This window comes from Fomitopsis serialis, assembly GCF_022376445.1.
Source record: "Fomitopsis serialis strain Sig1Antser10 chromosome Unknown B0H18scaffold_29, whole genome shotgun sequence".
NCBI lineage: Eukaryota > Fungi > Basidiomycota > Agaricomycetes > Polyporales > Fomitopsidaceae > Fomitopsis > Fomitopsis serialis.
In genome coordinates this window covers 97,647-114,058 of record NW_025954989.1, presented here as the reverse complement: position 1 = coordinate 114,058, position 16,412 = coordinate 97,647, and the positions used below count along the sequence as shown (strand labels likewise).

Here is a 16,412-nt window from a genome sequence, read left to right as displayed (position 1 = left end):
ACCATACCCACACTCGCCGGACGAGGCATGTCGGCTGAGCAAGGCCACGACATATCATACAAGAGTCGTACCTCGCTGCAATTACGGGATGTTACAATACTTGATACCATGCTGTACTAGACCCAATATCGGTATCGGTCTGCTGTACACAATAATAGAATGTATCGCTACACATGTCCGAGCTCGTGAGTATAGGTTGTGATTGAACTGAGAACAGTCATGTATGGTAGGTAATGTCAAGTCGGTTGCACCTCACCTGTCTACTCGGAGACTCGAACCGTCCATGAGTAGGATCAAGGAGAGCAGGGAGCCGGAGCGCCAAACCGGGCGTGAGCAGCAATGAGCATCCTGGGCGAAAGGGGGTCCTTGCGCCGCACAGAATCTCCCAGCTTGCTGAAACGAAGGTCCAAACGCATGCTCTCGGTGGACGCGTTCGACGAGAACGGGTCGCTCCGGCCGGACGGAGTAGGCTGGCCGCGAGGAACACGAAGAGGCTGTGACCGCAGTGACTTGCGCGCGCCGTACAGCTGCTTGCCGCGAATGGACGTGGTCGGGCTCGGCTTGAGCAGGTTGTTGCGAGACAGCTGGGGGTCAGCGGCCGGTGCCGGCGCGGGAAGGCTGACAGCGGGCGGGGCCGCTATCACCAACTCAGCCTTCTTGGGAGAAGGGCCCGGGACAGGCGCAGACGGTTTGCACGGCATTACCAAGGAAGCGGAGACCTTGCGGGATTGCGGTGTGGCACCTGACGCAGCGATCCTAGCGTTATGTTTGACATGCTGACGGACGATGCGCTGCAAGAACTCGCGAGAGGGGCGGAACCGGCGACGGGGACGTGGGACGACGCGCTTCTGCGATATCACCTTCCAAGCTAGGAAAAGCACGAACTCGACGGACGCGGTCTTGAGGCGTCTGACTGGAGTCGCCTTGGTACCTTGAGATGCGCTGGGAGTGCTAGGAGAGGCGGCCTGTGACGAAGCACCTTGCTGGTTTCGATTCAAGTTTGGCGACGCAGTCTTCTTCCGAGGGGAGCGTCTCCTTGATTGTTCGGAGGGGACGAGCGTAACGCAGATAGGACCGGGTACCTTGACACTTGGGTCGATGTGAAGCGCCTCGGTAGCCAGAGAGGGGGGCTGCACAGACAAAGAGTCCAACGACGAGGTAGCCTCGGCAAGGGTGTCCGCGCAAACCGAGTCCGCATTAGCAGCGTGTCGCGTGCCGTCTTCACGCTTCAAGGAGTCGCCAGAGGCGACCTTCGGGCAAGTCGAGATGCACAAGCTGCCAGAAACGCGACTAGGGGCCACCGGCTTCTCCTTCTTGAGATGTTGGACCGCGGAGCGACGCCAAAAGGTAGCGAGGGGAACAAAATTCACTGTTCCTTTGCGAGAGTTGTACACGACGAGATCCCAGCAGACTAGGGCGCGTGCTGACAGGAGAAGAGGAAACGGAAGAATAGGCAAGCGACCGAAGATCGTCGGGAGTACAAGAGTTTCCGGAGCGATTTCCGAGGCCGACCAGTAGTAGCATGATAGGCGGCCGGATTCAGAAAATACTAGCTCTTGACCTGCATCAAACCCAGCACTAGTTTCCAGTCCAATTCTCTTGCCGCGGAGGTACTTCGAGGCGATGTAGCGATGAAGGCGTAGTACCGCGGCAACTGCGGCTAGCCCCAGAGTCAGGATCAGGGCAATCGAGACTCCGAGGGTGAAAGTCATTTGCTGCATTGATCCTCGCATATCCCGCGGACTCTTCTCCAGAAAGAGTATCTTGTGCACGGAGTAGGCTGCCGACATGGCTAGAACCCTCGACTAAGTGCCTGCACCGTTTGAGGGAGTTGGTCGGAACGAATGAGGGTGAGTGTTTGACGAGAGTCTCAGTTGACCGCGAATTGAACTTGGCGTGACATTCGTCACGTGATCGCGCCAGTAACGCTCACGACTGGCAGCGACTGGGCGGCCTGGCAATCATGGCAAGCATCTTACCTCAATTTCTGGCCCGAAAATTGCTGTATTGTTGGCTCACAGTGGATCGTATACATGGAAGTCACTGGTAATTTAGTCGCATGGTATGTCTGTCCATTACTGTCTACTGATCTCTTTTCTAACGAGTTGGGACTGTCGTCAGAGGCGACTTGCTATTACGCTAAGTATGTCACAATGTCTCTCCGAGGGTTCTGAGTCGATCCCCCAGGGTGCGTTACCAGAGAGAGCTAACCGTCATCATGGCCTATGCATGTGCTTATGCACTTGTGAATCTCAGACACACGTAAATGTAAACTTCGCACCGCTGCGCAACATTCTTAGAAAGTGGTCAGTTGACTGCAAGCTTAGGCTGCTGAGTGATTTCCAGGCACATCACAACGCTATTCTACATGACGTCCATCTCACATACCTTTGAAGGTCGGCGCCGCCCCGAGCTGCCCATACTTACGACGCGTCTATCCAATTAGAAGAAAAGGGTTACTTGCGCCAGCCAGCGGGCTCCCCACATTGTCGACACGATTCGACCTTCGAACCACAGTCGCTGGCACCTTCGGGTACGCCACTAGTATGTATCAAACATCGCGGCCACACCGCGCTACCATTTCGCAGGATGCAGCCCCTGTACGGCGAGAAATCGCGCCGGACGCGCGCTCCGCGTGTCATCCTCCCTGCATTGAACAAGCACTCCGCTTCAGACTAGTGCATTGGAGGCAGGTCCGTCCGGTCGCATTAGCATGATCCACGGAAGGCTGCGATCCCCGGGAAGCTACATCAAGGGTATCAAGCGAGGAGGGTGAGATAGTAATGTGTCCGGGTAGGGTCCGCGGCAAGCGGGTTTAGCTCGCCTCTAGCTCGCGGACAGCCCGCTGGATATCGCCGTCGAGTGTGGTGTCCCATGCCCATGACCACTTCTTCCGGATCGTCTCGGCGATGACGCGGAGCTTGTCCGCTGCCTGGCCGTTCGCAATATCTTGCGACGAGAGACCTGGGTAATTGAGCGTGAACAGCATCCCGCATTCTCGCGATGTTTTGGCCACATCTTGGGCGTACGGTCTGCGGACGGCGTCGTAGATTCGCAGTGCACGGGTGAGTGTTGATAGAGTTGTTTTTGGATGTCCAAGGAGGGTGGCTAATAAATAGGCATCCTGTCGGTTTCGGCAAAATAAGTATAGGCAGTGGGAGATTTCACGTGCGATGGAGCCCTTACCTCAATGGCCTGGCCAGCGCCCGCCCCTTGAAAGGGAACCGCTGCATGGGCCTGGTCCGGAGTCAATGACTGCCATATACTCCGGAGGAGGCAACTCACCGAATCGCCGACCAAGGCAACGCGGCCAGAAACAAAGGTGGGCAGCCGTTCCGTGGTGTGAATGGCCCAACGGCTCAGCTTGGAAGTGCACTGAACAGCATGCTTAGGAATTATCGTCGAAACACCCAGGTGTACGCACCTGGAACATCGCCTGCACTTCCGGCTCCCAGCCGGCGAAGTCGGCAGCCAACTCGTCTTTTGTGGTGTCTACGACCCATGGTTCTTTCATTGGTGCTCCCTCTGAGTCGTATCGCGTTCGGAATGCGGCGACGTTGATTATTTTCCCGTGCAGAAGTGGGTATGCAGTCACTTGCTAGTACAATCCCGATTAACGAAGAAGGTGTTCGTGATGACGGTAAGCTTACCGTGTCCTTCCCTAAGTACTGGAAAGTTGACATGCGTTATAAAACGACGAGACTCAGTAGGTGGATAAGGACTTACCGCCATGGGCTCCCTGAGCACTGTGTGGTTGGGTATTCGAGACCGAAGTGCCTCGGCCGGAATTGTGGTCCTATAAGCATAGATTCCACTCCACCGCGGTTGCGCTGCCCTGCGCAGGCCTCTGCATCACCCGTCCTCCCTGCGACTTCGCGGCGTGCGCAAGCTCGTCGACGAGCGCCTCCGTGTAGCGGACTTCACACCATCGGCGCCAATTAGGACATCGCACGTCGCCGTTGAACCATCCTTAAAACGCAGCGCGATTGGTGAGTGAGAGGAACCTTGCGATGGCTGGCTGTAGAGACTAGACGCTTGCTCGTGTATGTGCGCGACGAGGCAGATAGGTGGCGCAGGAGAATCGCTGGAATTCAGGTCGGTGGATCGTCACCAGCCTCCTACGAGAGGTGAGGTGACGTCTCATGAATAGGGAGATGTGGAGACGTACCTGGGGTGTACAGCTGATGGAAGGTATAGCCCTCGGACTGATCCCCCTTGCGGAAATTGAATGATAGCTCTATGACGTAGGTCGGTGCTGTGGTCCCCCGGGTAGAAATGAAGCAATTTGCTTTACCCACTTGGATGATTATCAACGGCGACGACGGCAACCTCTGCGAGCTCCCGGTCCAACCCAAGGCCTGCACGACCTTCCATGCGCGCGGCCAATACCGACGCCTGCACCGACTTCAGAAACTTGCTTGCCGCCTCGTATACGTCGATGCGAATGTCGGGATACTGCGAAAGGGCGACTGCACAGGCTAGGCCGCCCACTCCGCCTCCACTGCGGCAATGTATCAGGTGGGGAAAAGGCAGGGGGACGTCTGACGTACCAAATAGCGACGGTGAACTTGGTCATCTCGGTACCGGCGATGATGGGAGGGATGCTGCCTCAAGCCAGGGGACAGAGCAGGGCTGGAGAAGGATCGGATTGTCTGGGTATTTATTTCGGCTGTCTGACATTCGGTATGCATATCGGGGCAGGGCCTGTTCCCGCCTAGCGTCTTTGTCAATATGGTATTCTCATGAGGATGCGGGGTCGCGCATGAGACCGATCAAATCTCGTAAGGTGAAGCAGAGCCTGCGCCCCGTGCGGACCGCATCGCAGCAGTTAGCAGACATCAGTGACGGGTCGTCAAATCGCACGTGGAGGCCAAGTGGAGGCGAGACATAGCCCGAGACCCGACTATGGTTTCTTGGGGAGGCGCCCATCCTTCCCCGAGGAGGGCAGGTGGGATGCGAAACGTGGCGGCGACTCCGGTGAGTGCGACATGGACGGACGCAATAAAAGTCGTGCCTCCCGCCTAGCTCCTCCGCAGCGAGGACTCCTGTCGTCTGAATATTGACCAATACTGCAGCCTTGTTTTCGGCTTGGGTTAGGAGTGCGAGGGCCACGGACCTGTGGGATGCACAGGGAATTCGGCGCCGTTATCGCCAGAGCATCAGCGAGGTCTACACTGCTTCGAACTGGTTCGCGTTTTGTGTCGAGCTGATCCCATGTGCGCAACCGCTTCCCCGCTGTATGGAGAAGACCCACCCTCGCGGCGCCAGAACCCACAACGGTCTCCAGAGCGAACCCGGCGCCAGCGATTGTGGGACGACTTCGACCGGGGGACCGGAACATACGGAAGCAGGTTGATAATTCCACGCGCGTGCCGGCAGGCGGCACGACGCGATCTACGGGTGGCAACTCAATCTGAGATTCAATAATTGAGTGGCGGATGCGTTGACGGTGGCAAACTCACGTATGACTCTATCGAACGCCGTCCACGGAGCAGCGAGAAGCGAAACAATTGTCAAGACTGTCTTGACGTCTGAAAGGGTGTATCCATGCGCGGAAATGAGACGGTGTGAATTGCTTACCGTCTTGTCAATGTCCGAACCTACGGACCACACACAAACCTTCCTGCGGGCGCTGCACAATTGATGCGCTCGGTCGTCAAGTAGCAGCACCGTTACATAACCGCCCTAAAACATACCAGAAGTCATTCCGTTCGTTGCGAATGACATAAGACGGTCATAGTCAGCCGGAGTTACGGTATCGAATTATCCGACATGAGACCAATCAGGTCATGTCGTACTACTAGTAAGTACGAAGGACGGTGTGTCATCTCTTTGTAATTGCGTCCTCCTGGCTCAGACGCACGCTGCGGCACGCAAGCAGTTGTCCGATCGCTGCACTAATTGACCATAGCCCAAGTGGCGATCGAGCTTGATTGTCCCTGAGGCAGAGAACTCAAAGTTCCTGAGCTAGCATTCCCGCGAACGCTGGCGGCCTCGGTAAGAGGACGCACGCGGCTCGGGGTGGCGTCGCTGATCCGCCGACCACTCCACGGTGTAGGTCCAGCGCGAACGGTTAAAGCACTACCACGATTGCAGCGGATCCGCCTGTGAGAGCCCCGCCAGGATCGCACAGGAGATCCGGAGATGCGCTGTGTTATCGATACCGGGTAGTCAGCTGATGGCAGTTTGTATGGGCGCGGACTCACTGTGCTCGCTGCAAACACGTGAAGGCGGATATTCCTTCATAGCCTCCGCGAGAAGAGGCCGCTGCAATCGGTCTTGAGATTTGTATTTGCCTGAGAGATTGGTATCTGCACCAGTTCCAATGACGCTGCGGGACTGGAGTCGGATACTAGACGCCTTCGAGATACGTCGAGCATTGCGTGCGGCCTGTGTTCATTCGCTGAAGCGGCAGATAGACGTAAAGTATGGGTCATCGCGTCAAACCTCCTTGTACGGCGGCTGGGGCCACAAACCCGGACGTGGGTGAGCACGGCAGAGCACCGGCACGCGGCTACACGAACTCGAGTCTTCAATGACCAACATTTTCCGCTTTCCCGGTGTTCGACAATCATGTACGTCGACTGAACGACCCCTCACGGCCCGGTCGTTGTTTCGTGGCCGCAAGAAGGTACAGTCACTCCAGCGGCGCAGCATTGAGCCGTCTTCGAGATGCTGCTCAGAAGACTAGTGACGAGAATTCCCTGGGACAGAGAGTCGGCGATACAAGGGCAAGGACTTTGCAGGACACCGATGTGTGAAAGTTTATGTCCTGGTTTCCTGTGGCTCCCGCGGCCGTCATGGCGAGAAAAACTGTGAAACAGGACACTTGGACGGATTTGGGCACGAAGACGTTGAACAGGTACAATGACGCACCGGCCCTGAGAGCGAGCGTGGGACAGCAGACGGACGGACTGCCGACGATTGAGGAAATGCGTGCAAATTGACGCACGGAGGCTGGTCAGGCTCTCTCCTGACGCCTACGCGACAACAAGACTCTTGACTAAGGCATGCACCAGGTAGCCGTGCCTCAGCTTCGCACCGGCGGATAGTTCGCCTTCTACACGGCAGCTCTGTGCGCATGTCAACATTGACTCCGACAGTTCACGAAGCGCACGTACGAATTTGCGTCGGCTAGCATCCGATACGCTCATGGTCTCATCGTGGTTGCGCACCATTTTGGAAAATTGGGCCTCCTGCCAGCGGCCTTGCGCCTTCTTCTCGTAATTCACCACCTTCCGACGAGATGCATACGGTCGTCTGGCCTTCTAGCAGACCTCTGATCTGGCTCCATCGATACCATCTCCCGCTGGAAGTCTTGCGTGTATCGTCTGTCAGGACCTCAGCTGGCCCTTAGGGCACAGGAGACTCGAGCCTGCAGAGGTATTTAATCTCGAGTGAGTCGGACCCTCCTGCCCAACACTTGCCCCCCCCCCTCCCCGCCGAGACGCAACACCTGTCCAGCATCCGGTTCTTAAGGACTCACCACACTTGTCTGCATACCGTCCGCTCCGCCCGCACAATGGGCCGTTATACTCGGTACCAATGCGCCCGCCCCGACCTCTCGCCAACAGCCAGGGGCACGGCTCTATAGGAATGTTTGGTCTACCGATGAGATAGGTCAGTGATCGTCTGGATGCCTATCGGGTCGGACGTCGAGTCTTGGATCTCCACTCACATCGCACTTTTTATTGTAATTGCGAGATCCCTGCCGCGTTGTCGATCCTGCGATCATCCGGCGTAGAGTGCCGTGCGCCCTGATCTCGGGTGATTAGTATTGCCCCCCACCTCCACAGCCAGCGTCCGCTGCGCGCAGCATTTAAGCAAGGGCTTGGAGAGATGGCAGAGCCCAGTAGCACGCCGGGTCACTCGAAGGAGGCACGAAGGCAATCTGCCTAGATGGCAGCAGCGTCAGGGATTTGTTCTGCGCAAGATTTGGCTTCCACCAAATCTCGCGTAGATCATGTCCTTGACAATCCCCTATAATTTGACGTCGAAAAGAGGGAGGCCGTCGAAGCCCCTGTGAGAGGTGCGCACCTTCCATGTACTGTCCAGTTGTTATGTACTACTCGATGCGAGGTACATCGCGTACGTATTAATACGGACGTCCTTGCAGCGAAGGAAACGGCCTCGTGGCGCCGCTGTGCAGCTAAATGAAGGTCCCCCCGAGTGGGTTCTTCGTCAACGATGTCAACGATGTTAAGCCAAGTTGTCGGGCTAGAGAACTTCAAGACACGACTCAATCGCCAGGGTAAGCAATCCTCCTCATAAGCGGTGGGCGACAACTCCCCCGTGTATCGCACTGTCTTACTTACATTACCAAAGATCTTTTTAGAAGCACAGATATCTGACGTACTAGTAGGATGACGGGACGTACTTGCGCCTGCGACTCGTTCGTTCAATGATGGGGTGCATAGGAGACGTATTCAAGTCGATGTTTTTATGCTGCACGCGGCGTCCATGGTACATCGAGCGCGTACATGACCTGCAGGTGAGTTCTCAAACGCATCCACGATGAGTCTGTAGCTTACGCACCCTTGCAGAAACACTCGTTAAACACTACGGTCTGGTAGCGCAGTGCGGTTCTTGTACGCGCGCAACCCCGTTTCGACGCGCTGTCTCGTCAATTGAAGTCAGAGGTGTGGTGTGCACACATTGTAGGATTGATATATGCGCTTGATTGCGGTGTCTAGAAGGATAGTGGGCTGTTGTCGGTGTCTCGCGTGTTCAAGTTGCCTTTGCTAGTGCATATGTACCGATGTTTGACCGATGTTACCATTTGAATGGGATGAGATTTGCTTTTTCTTCGAGTCGTAGAACTGGCCGCGTCGTGAGCCATTCATTATCTGAGAGCAGGCATTACCAGGCAAAATGGCACGGAGTGTCCCAACTTCCAGTGGGCCCAGGATCTCAATGTCGTTCTGCCACACCCGAGATACACGTGATAACTACTACCGCCCGCGATTCCGAGGATCTCAGATAACATCTGATGCGCATTGCGCTTGTGGGCTGCACTGTACGAGATTTTTGTAGTTCGTGAAATGGTCGTGACGCTCAAGTTTCATCGCCATCCATACTAAGCGTATTACAAGCATTTTATACCAGTCGGTGTAGGGTACTCTGAATGGGATACACGGATACAGGTCATGATACAGTGTTCATAATCCGGACATTCACACGAGGCTGCAAGCCTCTAGGTAGCTTCAACTGTGAACATGAGCCGCAGGCGGTTCCCCAGGAGGCTAAAATGACATTAGCTTATGCTGTCTACGAGTGTACACTTTACTCACCGGAGCATACTGAGGTGCCTTCGCGGCTTCGTATGGTGGAGGAACAGCGCCAGGTCCTTCGCTGACCCAATGTCCGCTACTACCCGCCGGAGCCCCGCTTGGCGCGAACTGGTTGTTCAGCCACCGCCTCTGTTAGCAGCAGATGCGTTGCCGTTCCAACCCGCTTGCTGTCCTCCATTTCCGGCTTCCGCGTCGCGTTGCGGGCCACTGGGGAAGATGCCGCCTCTTGATACTGGATACCAGGTACCCTGTCCACCGGAGTTGTAGTAGGTACGGCGGCGGCGCATGCCCATCATGCAGCACGTCAACAGTAGCAGGAAGAAGACGACGGCTCCTAGGTTTCAACATCACTTGGTGGACTCCACAAGTAGTCAAACAGACACACCTATCACGATGCCTGCTATACCACCTCCTGATACGCTGCGTCCACATCCATAGTAGTAGCTGCAATATGCATTGGCTGGCGTCGCGTAGACCACCAGCGCAGAAAGAACGGCAGGGACGAGCATCGACATCTTGGTAACTTAGTGGTGAAGCTAGAGGGGGTGTGAATGGGCTGTGGTGAGTTGAATCATACGGCAGCTGGTTTCATACAGAACGGGCGGATGCACAGCGGATGGAGTCACCGTGGGCTGTCCTAGTTCCACCCGCTGAAGTGGAGTCTGGAGTGTCTGCCGAACCTAGTCCGCACCTATTCTGTCATGGCTGGCCCCCCACTCGTCACCCAATGCCCTCGTCATGCAGGCCAGAAAAGCGCCAGGCTGCTGACCTGCGTTTCGACGGTGACACGTTCTCAGCATGCTTTGCGTCCGGTCCAAATTGTGACGGTGGTCAGGGATATTCAGGATATCTTGATATACATCAAGTCTCAAGACAGCTTTCGGCGTTCATGCGTTTCAAGAGTGTATACTGAGAGTCTGCTGAGAGTAGTCATGTCTGCATAAAAAGGACCTTGAGCTGGGAGCGGAGGACGAGCCAAGGACGAGCTCCATCTGATCGAAGCGCCCGTGGCCTCGGCTTGTCACGATATCTGACATGTCACAGCACGGGTCACACGTCATGCATTCCGGATGTTGCTTGGCACACAACCACCACCAACGGCGAGCGGATCCAGCGACGCTCCAGTTACCCACCATGGGAGAAGACGGAACACACTCCTGCCGCCTGCCGCTGCGTTCGTAGCTTCCGCCGGGTGTATATAAATAATGGATGCGACTGACGCGCGCACCCGCTGAACCATCATCACGATTTGAGTCTCAGACACTACAGGACGTCCTTCGCATGCCGCTCGCTCAACATAGTTCGAGCGCGGCGAGTCTTCTTGTCAAGCCTTTTGTCTTACTAGCCTTCGTTGTCACGCAGTGCGCGGCGGACGCGAATGATAATTCATCTGTATCAGGTGCAGCTATAGACTTCACGGTAATCGGTGAGCAACAGGTTGTTATAACGTCGTCTACACTCCCGCATCGCTGACCTATTCTGTTAGTCATCGCAGTATTCGCTTTCCTTCTTGCGTTGGTCCTATGGTACCGTTGGTTGCTGGTCAGACGCCGTGCACGCGCCGCATCAACGGCCATGACGCAAAGCCGGGCAGTCCTGCCAACCGTTCAGCCTCCGTTCAGCGGCGACAACGCTCGCCCGCTGCCGTCGCAACAGCCATACCTAGGCGAGAACATCGCGAATCAAATAACTGCAATGCGGCTGGAGCCTCCTCCCGCATACCACGGGAAGCAACTCGCGGAGGGTGAGATGGTCATCCCTACCGACTCACAGCCTCCGCCCCCTGAGGCTGAGACCCCTCCGGCGTACATGACGCCTACCATGGCACTGCTGCCTCCAGCTTACATGCCGAACATTGTACGTAGCTCCTTTCTGCTTCACGCTGAGTGTCCCTGATGCGCGAACTTTCGTAGAATGCACGCCAGGCCACTGAGGTGCCATGATGAATATCCCCGACCGATGCAGTCTGTCCACAGACGAAACTACCCCCCTTACCATTCGAAGTCATCTTGTATCGCTAACATACACAAATATGTATAACAGGTCCCGTTTCGTAATGAGATGATCCCCTCATCAAGTATGTGCATGACGTATACAGACTTCCAAAGCGCCAGGTTGCTGGTGATGCTGGTCATCGACCTTGACGTGCTGTCAGTTGCAGCAAGCTGTGCGTGCCAGGCTTGCCTGCGTCCAGTCCAGGCTGTGAGGGTGATTTGGGATGGCATCACGCTCCGAGGTAAGTTATGATCCTGTGCACGATCAAAACAGGCTCAAATCAGATTTTAGTGTTCACGTCTGCCCCAAAGACTAGGTTGAGGCAGCCCTTAGGTTTGCAGAACGTTGAACGAGGCCTGAGGCCTGAGAGCGGAGAACGACTCGAGGCTTTCAAGCGCCCGCCGCCGTAGCATCGGCAGTGTCATTAGTGCCGCGGTGTTGGTTGAAATGTCACGACACGTGTATGCGTCATGGTGCGCGGACGATAACTTACTTTCTTTAGTACTGTCAAGTATCCACCGCCGCCATCCCGGGCAGGGGAGCGGATTCGGCGACCTAGGCCTACAGTATGTAAGGTACAATTGTGCGTGGAAACACGGAAGACACTCCACTTACTCCCTGCTGCTCTATTTCTAGTCGCGCCAGATGTATATAACACATTCGGCACTCGGAGGTTGTGATTCGTCAATATCTCGACGTCTACTATATCACAGTCCTTGGCATGCCGTTCGCTCAGTCTAGCTCACGCGTAGCGGGTTTCGCACCTCTTCTGAAGCTCCTTGTCTTGCTAGCACTCTCCACGCAGTGCATGGCTGACGGGAATGATCACTCGTTCGTATCAGGTGCAGACTTGATGGTCATTGGTGAATTACACATCATCACAACACTCACGTTCCCGCATTGCTTAACTTACTATCCTCACAGTCATCGTGGTTCTCACCGTCCTTCCTGCGTTGGCCCTATGGTATCGTTGGTTGGTAGTCAGGCGTCGTGCACGCGCGGACCCGACGGCCATGGCGCAAAGTGGGGCCATCCTACCAACCCTCCGGCCTCCACTTAGTGGCAACAACCGCCGCCCGCTGCAGTCGCAAGATTCTTACCTCGGCGAGAACATCGCGAAACGGAAAATTGCAGTGCAGCGGGAGGCTCCTCCAGCGTATCACGGGAAGGAACTCGCGGAGGGTGAGACGGTAGTCCCTACCGCTCCGCCCCAGGGGGCCGAGACCCCTCCGGCGTATTCGACGCCTACCCTCGCACCGTTGCCTCCAGCTTACATACCAGACAATGTACGTCTAATTTATTCGCGCCATTATCTTTGATACCCAAATTTCTGTAGACTTCTCGTCAGGCTACTCAGGTAGCATGACAGTCCCACTCGATGTCTGAGATGCGCGAAGAGTCATAATGTCCTTTCCTGCCAACACTTGTATCGCTAATACACACAAAGATGTATAACAGGTCCCGTCTTGTATTGTCAGTATACTACTTACTGAATAGTTTGTCTCCTCACCAGAGCTGGCGACCCGCTCCTTATCCATGCTAGTGTTCCCCTGTTACTTACCATTCTGACAGCCATCGCGGCGCCTTCCTCTCTATTGCCGTCGCATGGTCTGAACTTTGCAGAAGATATGGATTCTGTTCTAATGTCTCATGCAAAGGACCCGGCCGATGCCCAGGCTAAACTGGTCCTGAGACACTTTCGGCATGTATGAAGATCATTGTAACAAAGCTGCCTCCAGCTTCTGTTCGTGGCAACGTGCGTTGTTTCTTTCTGACTAGTGGATTTGCTTGTGCTGACCGCCCGTGCAGTCAACCCTGATATATCATATCCGGTCCGCCGATGCGGGCGCGAGTCGACTGCCGCGTCAGGGTCGTTCCGGGTTCTGCTAGCGCTATACGGGATGTCAAGGATCTCGTGGAGAACTGCACTCCGGCTCCCTGCTAACCATTTCCGCCCATGTCGAGACGCAGCCACACCACCCGGCTCAATACGATATATACCAGCTCAGACATGGCTGCCTTCTGTGCACGACCTTGCCCTTGGGTTCTGGCTCCCAGAGCGTTAACTGGCCCTTAGTGTTCATCTAATAGCTTGGCCATGCCTTCCGTCAAGGTGACTAGCTGCATAGCTGCAGCGGTTCTATTCTCCCTGTCCGAGTCTGCACTCGCTCAGAACGATGGCAATAGCACGGGTTGGGGAAGTAGTTCCTCTGCGCGTACGATCGCCGGTGCGATTATAGGTGAGCTACATACTGCTCTCGTCCTTCGGCAAGGCTAATTCTCCATCTAACATCATAGGTGTGCTCCTGGGCCTTATCGTCTTCCTTTTCGCCATCGTCGTCGTCCGGCGTCACCAACGCATCTACGGGAGGCCACAGATGCCCTCAGTCGAGCTGCGCCGCGTCAGCAGCTACGTCTCCGTGTACACCCGGCGGCAGAACGCGGAACTCGGTGTGAACGACCAAGGACCGGGGTACTCAGCGCCGCCCTATGGAGCACAGCCACCGCCGTACAACGGACCAGAGAACTTGGAGGACCCGAAGCAGGTCGAGGCCTTCGATGCCGCTGACCCCGGAGTGGGCGGGCTCGGGTACGATGTGGCGCCGCTGCCGGCGAAGGGTGGTTTGCGTGCGGGCTCGGTCGACGTTGTGGACGCGGAAGGGAGGTATGCATATGATGTGCCGCCTCCGTCCCCTTCGGATATATCATCTGCAAGCACGCCGCCGCCGCCGCCTACTCCCCCTGATGAGGAGGTGAGTGCTTGATATGTGGGTTGACATCTGTCTTCTGGCTGACACTATAATGGAGGGTGCCCGTGCTTGGTACAAAGCCTATCCATGAGCAAGCACGCCCAGGATCGAAGTTATGAAGTCCGTTTGACTCGAATCTACGCCTCTCAAGTTGAATACTACTATGAGACTGTAGCCACCCTTGGCCTGACAAAGTAATAGTGTATCATCAGCAATAATGTATGTTTTATCGTACATACGGCAGATGTGACCAGGATGTGACATATTAGCGCTCAGCTACCCAGTTGGGAAGGTGACGATGTTCGGCGTTGACAGTGACTGGCAAACCCAACCGCGTCGCGCACCTCTCACCACCATCCTCACGCCCTCTCACTTGGATACCCTTTATGAGCTCTAATGCCGCCATTTGTTGCCAGATTCCAGCGCTCGAGAGCGCGACGCGAGCAAGCTACCAGTGCCCTACGCGCATCAATCCACTCCTTCGTCTATGTTGTCTATGAACCTGCGATAGCGTTATGCCTCGCGCTCATCCTGGTGCACTACGAGATCGCTCTCTGGGACGTCTATGACTTCTTGCGCGAAGCTGTCTGCGCATTTGTAGCCGCAGGCGCCTTCGTTCTGCTGTGCGCGATTGCTGAAGTCGACTCGGTTCATTGGGTACGTCGTCTGATCACGCACCCTCTCACCGGCGCTGATACCAAGTCGTAGAACGTGCGCTCGTTCAGGACTCTGAACACGATGGTCGCGTGGGCGTGGCTGCATCACGAACTTTGGACTGTGTTCACTCGTCTGTTGATCAAGCACTTTCCACGGCTGTTCCCTAGTTCTGCACGGTTCGAGCGATGGAACCTGGATGTGCGTGCCAGGTTTCTGGTGAGTGTTTACTGGTCACCTGCGCTACTCTGTTTCCTTATGTCATCGATGCCGACAAGAACGTACTCGTGAAACCTCGGGATCTCTGGCCAGATGACGAGCATGAATGGGTCGGGGACACGTTGCGAATTCAGCTAGGAGACGGCAGGGTGGCTATCATTCCGCTTCCCGACGCCAAATCGCTCAATCAGCACATCTATGAGCTCGTGAAGGCGAACGCGCATCAGCGGCAAACGATTCAGACTCTACAGATTCTTTGGGACCGGGTCGATCGCCTCGAAGATCGTCAACGCAGCTTAGAACAAAGAGAGGCCGGCGTGAACCAGAGGATCGCTACGTTGGTATCAAGTATTCATCGCTACGAACGACGCATCGAAGCGGCCGAGGCGAGGAACACGGAAACCTTGAGACGATTCATCTTGGTTCTTCGTGTCTACCACGTGATTGTGTGGCGTCGTATGGTCATCTTGAAGACGCAACTTTCTCGGGCAACCCAAGACTACAACGCGACGCAGGAGAGACTTTCTGTACTATCTCTCGACTATGAGCTCCTAGAGGATCGCCATGAGGCAGCACTGGAGGAGAAGGAGGAGCTGCTTCTGGAGCTCGCTGAACAGGACGACAAGCTTTGCACCGCTCAGGAAGAGATTGAGGAATGGCAAACCGTGGCGGAAGGCGTCTGCTTCAGTCATGCTCAAGAGCTGAACGAGTTCAAGCTCGCCAAGGCTAGCATGCACAAGTCTATCTCCGTCCTCATGGTTGGTCTGCACGTGCTCTGGCGATTCTCGATGGCTCTAAAGGCGAAGTCTGCTGCTCGTGCTTGCTTGGACCGAGAGGACAAACTGGCTCTGCGTCGACGGCTCGTACTCGTGGAGGCTGCGAACCTCGCTACTGCAAGAGATCTAGCTCAATGGCGGACCTTGTATGAGGAAAGCGATGTGGCCGTCGAGGAACTGGTCGGACTCTACACGCAGCAGCGCGCTACGTACCAGGTTTGTTCTAGGCGTCTCTTGACTGGCTTGTTGATTCTCTGGCGGTACTCCCGGACTCTTGGCCAAGAACTGTTTGAGGCCCGCTTCCGCATGCACATGTGCCCTGTCTCTTGTCGACCATCTAGCGATGACGTGTCTATGGTTCCTGTCTCGCAACCACTACGAGCTCTACTACCGCCCGCGGACAGCATGGAGGGTATAGACGAATCAGGACTTACCGCTGACCAGATTCTTTCGCTGCGGTTCTCCAGGACGAATATCGCATATGCTTCGCTTTCCGTGCAGTACGAGCAACTGCACGCCGAGCTCGACGACGTCTATGACGCCCTCGATGATGCTCAGCAGGAACGCGAAGCAGACAAGGAGAAGTTGCTGTCCGACCTGGCCGACGCGCGCAAGGCTGCTGAGGACCTGCGAACGGCCACACAGACCGAGGCGGGCCAGCTGCGTCAAGAGATGGAGGAAGCGAAGAAGACTATCGAGGCGCTTCGTACAGCTAAGGACACCGCCGA

General features: G+C 55.7%; 6 protein-coding genes across 6 annotated transcripts; 3 read left to right on the top strand and 3 right to left on the bottom strand.

Annotated features, from left to right (window-relative positions):
- Nucleotides 1-111: 111 nt before the first annotated feature.
- On the bottom strand, nucleotides 112-1,790 carry B0H18DRAFT_1210814 (uncharacterized protein; the record flags this gene model as incomplete). Its single annotated transcript, XM_048036397.1, has 1 exon — nucleotides 112-1,790. One exon carries the CDS (start codon nucleotides 1,788-1,790, stop codon nucleotides 294-296), a length of 1,497 nt encoding a protein of 498 aa, XP_047893932.1. The 3' UTR covers nucleotides 112-293.
- A 1,025-nt stretch (nucleotides 1,791-2,815) lies between these two features.
- On the bottom strand, nucleotides 2,816-4,576 carry B0H18DRAFT_1084856 (uncharacterized protein; the record flags this gene model as incomplete). The annotated part of the gene is made up of 11 exons (XM_048031844.1): nucleotides 2,816-3,124; nucleotides 3,187-3,237; nucleotides 3,286-3,375; nucleotides 3,425-3,598; nucleotides 3,651-3,668; nucleotides 3,727-3,845; nucleotides 3,873-4,004; nucleotides 4,034-4,084; nucleotides 4,169-4,367; nucleotides 4,402-4,501; nucleotides 4,551-4,576. 11 exons carry the CDS (start codon nucleotides 4,574-4,576, stop codon nucleotides 2,816-2,818), a joined length of 1,269 nt encoding a protein of 422 aa, XP_047893931.1.
- A 4,516-nt stretch (nucleotides 4,577-9,092) lies between these two features.
- B0H18DRAFT_1004387 (uncharacterized protein) lies at nucleotides 9,093-10,273 on the bottom strand. The gene is made up of 4 exons (XM_048028483.1): nucleotides 10,060-10,273; nucleotides 9,676-9,995; nucleotides 9,415-9,624; nucleotides 9,093-9,346 (listed from the first exon to the last, which is right to left on the bottom strand). The coding sequence occupies exons 2-4, from the start codon at nucleotides 9,803-9,805 to the stop codon at nucleotides 9,243-9,245; spliced, it is 444 nt and encodes a 147-aa protein (XP_047893930.1). The 5' UTR covers nucleotides 9,806-9,995; nucleotides 10,060-10,273; the 3' UTR covers nucleotides 9,093-9,242.
- Nucleotides 10,274-10,865: 592 nt separating this feature from the next.
- B0H18DRAFT_1118660 (uncharacterized protein) lies at nucleotides 10,866-11,233 on the top strand (the record flags this gene model as incomplete). Its single annotated transcript, XM_048033825.1, has 2 exons — nucleotides 10,866-11,147; nucleotides 11,204-11,233. The coding sequence occupies 2 exons, from the start codon at nucleotides 10,866-10,868 to the stop codon at nucleotides 11,231-11,233; spliced, it is 312 nt and encodes a 103-aa protein (XP_047893929.1).
- A 990-nt stretch (nucleotides 11,234-12,223) lies between these two features.
- B0H18DRAFT_1004380 (uncharacterized protein) lies at nucleotides 12,224-12,734 on the top strand. Its single transcript, XM_048028482.1, has one exon. It carries the CDS (start codon nucleotides 12,299-12,301, stop codon nucleotides 12,602-12,604), a length of 306 nt encoding a protein of 101 aa, XP_047893928.1. The 5' UTR covers nucleotides 12,224-12,298; the 3' UTR covers nucleotides 12,605-12,734.
- Nucleotides 12,735-13,016: 282 nt separating this feature from the next.
- Nucleotides 13,017-14,307, top strand: B0H18DRAFT_1004377 (uncharacterized protein). Its single transcript, XM_048028481.1, has 4 exons — nucleotides 13,017-13,041; nucleotides 13,095-13,525; nucleotides 13,584-14,038; nucleotides 14,094-14,307. Exons 2-4 carry the CDS (start codon nucleotides 13,384-13,386, stop codon nucleotides 14,124-14,126), a joined length of 630 nt encoding a protein of 209 aa, XP_047893927.1. The 5' UTR covers nucleotides 13,017-13,041; nucleotides 13,095-13,383; the 3' UTR covers nucleotides 14,127-14,307.
- The last annotated feature ends 2,105 nt before the right edge of the window (nucleotides 14,308-16,412 follow it).

Excerpts from the sequence above, each read along its gene's own strand:
- B0H18DRAFT_1004387 (XM_048028483.1), bottom strand. The coding sequence starts at position 9,805 with ATGTCGATGCTCGTCCCTGCCGTTCTTTCTGCGCTGGTGGTCTACGCG. Across the intron at positions 9,625-9,675 it reads TATAGCAGGCATCGTGATAG|GAGCCGTCGTCTTCTTCCTG; the intron begins GTGTGTCTGTTT and ends GTTGAAACCTAG. Across the intron at positions 9,347-9,414 it reads ATCTGCTGCTAACAGAGGCG|GACCTGGCGCTGTTCCTCCA; the intron begins GTGGCTGAACAA and ends GGGTCAGCGAAG.
- B0H18DRAFT_1004380 (XM_048028482.1), top strand. The coding sequence starts at position 12,299 with ATGGCGCAAAGTGGGGCCATCCTACCAACCCTCCGGCCTCCACTTAGT.
- B0H18DRAFT_1004377 (XM_048028481.1), top strand. The coding sequence starts at position 13,384 with ATGCCTTCCGTCAAGGTGACTAGCTGCATAGCTGCAGCGGTTCTATTC. Across the intron at positions 13,526-13,583 it reads GATCGCCGGTGCGATTATAG|GTGTGCTCCTGGGCCTTATC; the intron begins GTGAGCTACATA and ends CTAACATCATAG. Across the intron at positions 14,039-14,093 it reads CTACTCCCCCTGATGAGGAG|GGTGCCCGTGCTTGGTACAA; the intron begins GTGAGTGCTTGA and ends ACTATAATGGAG.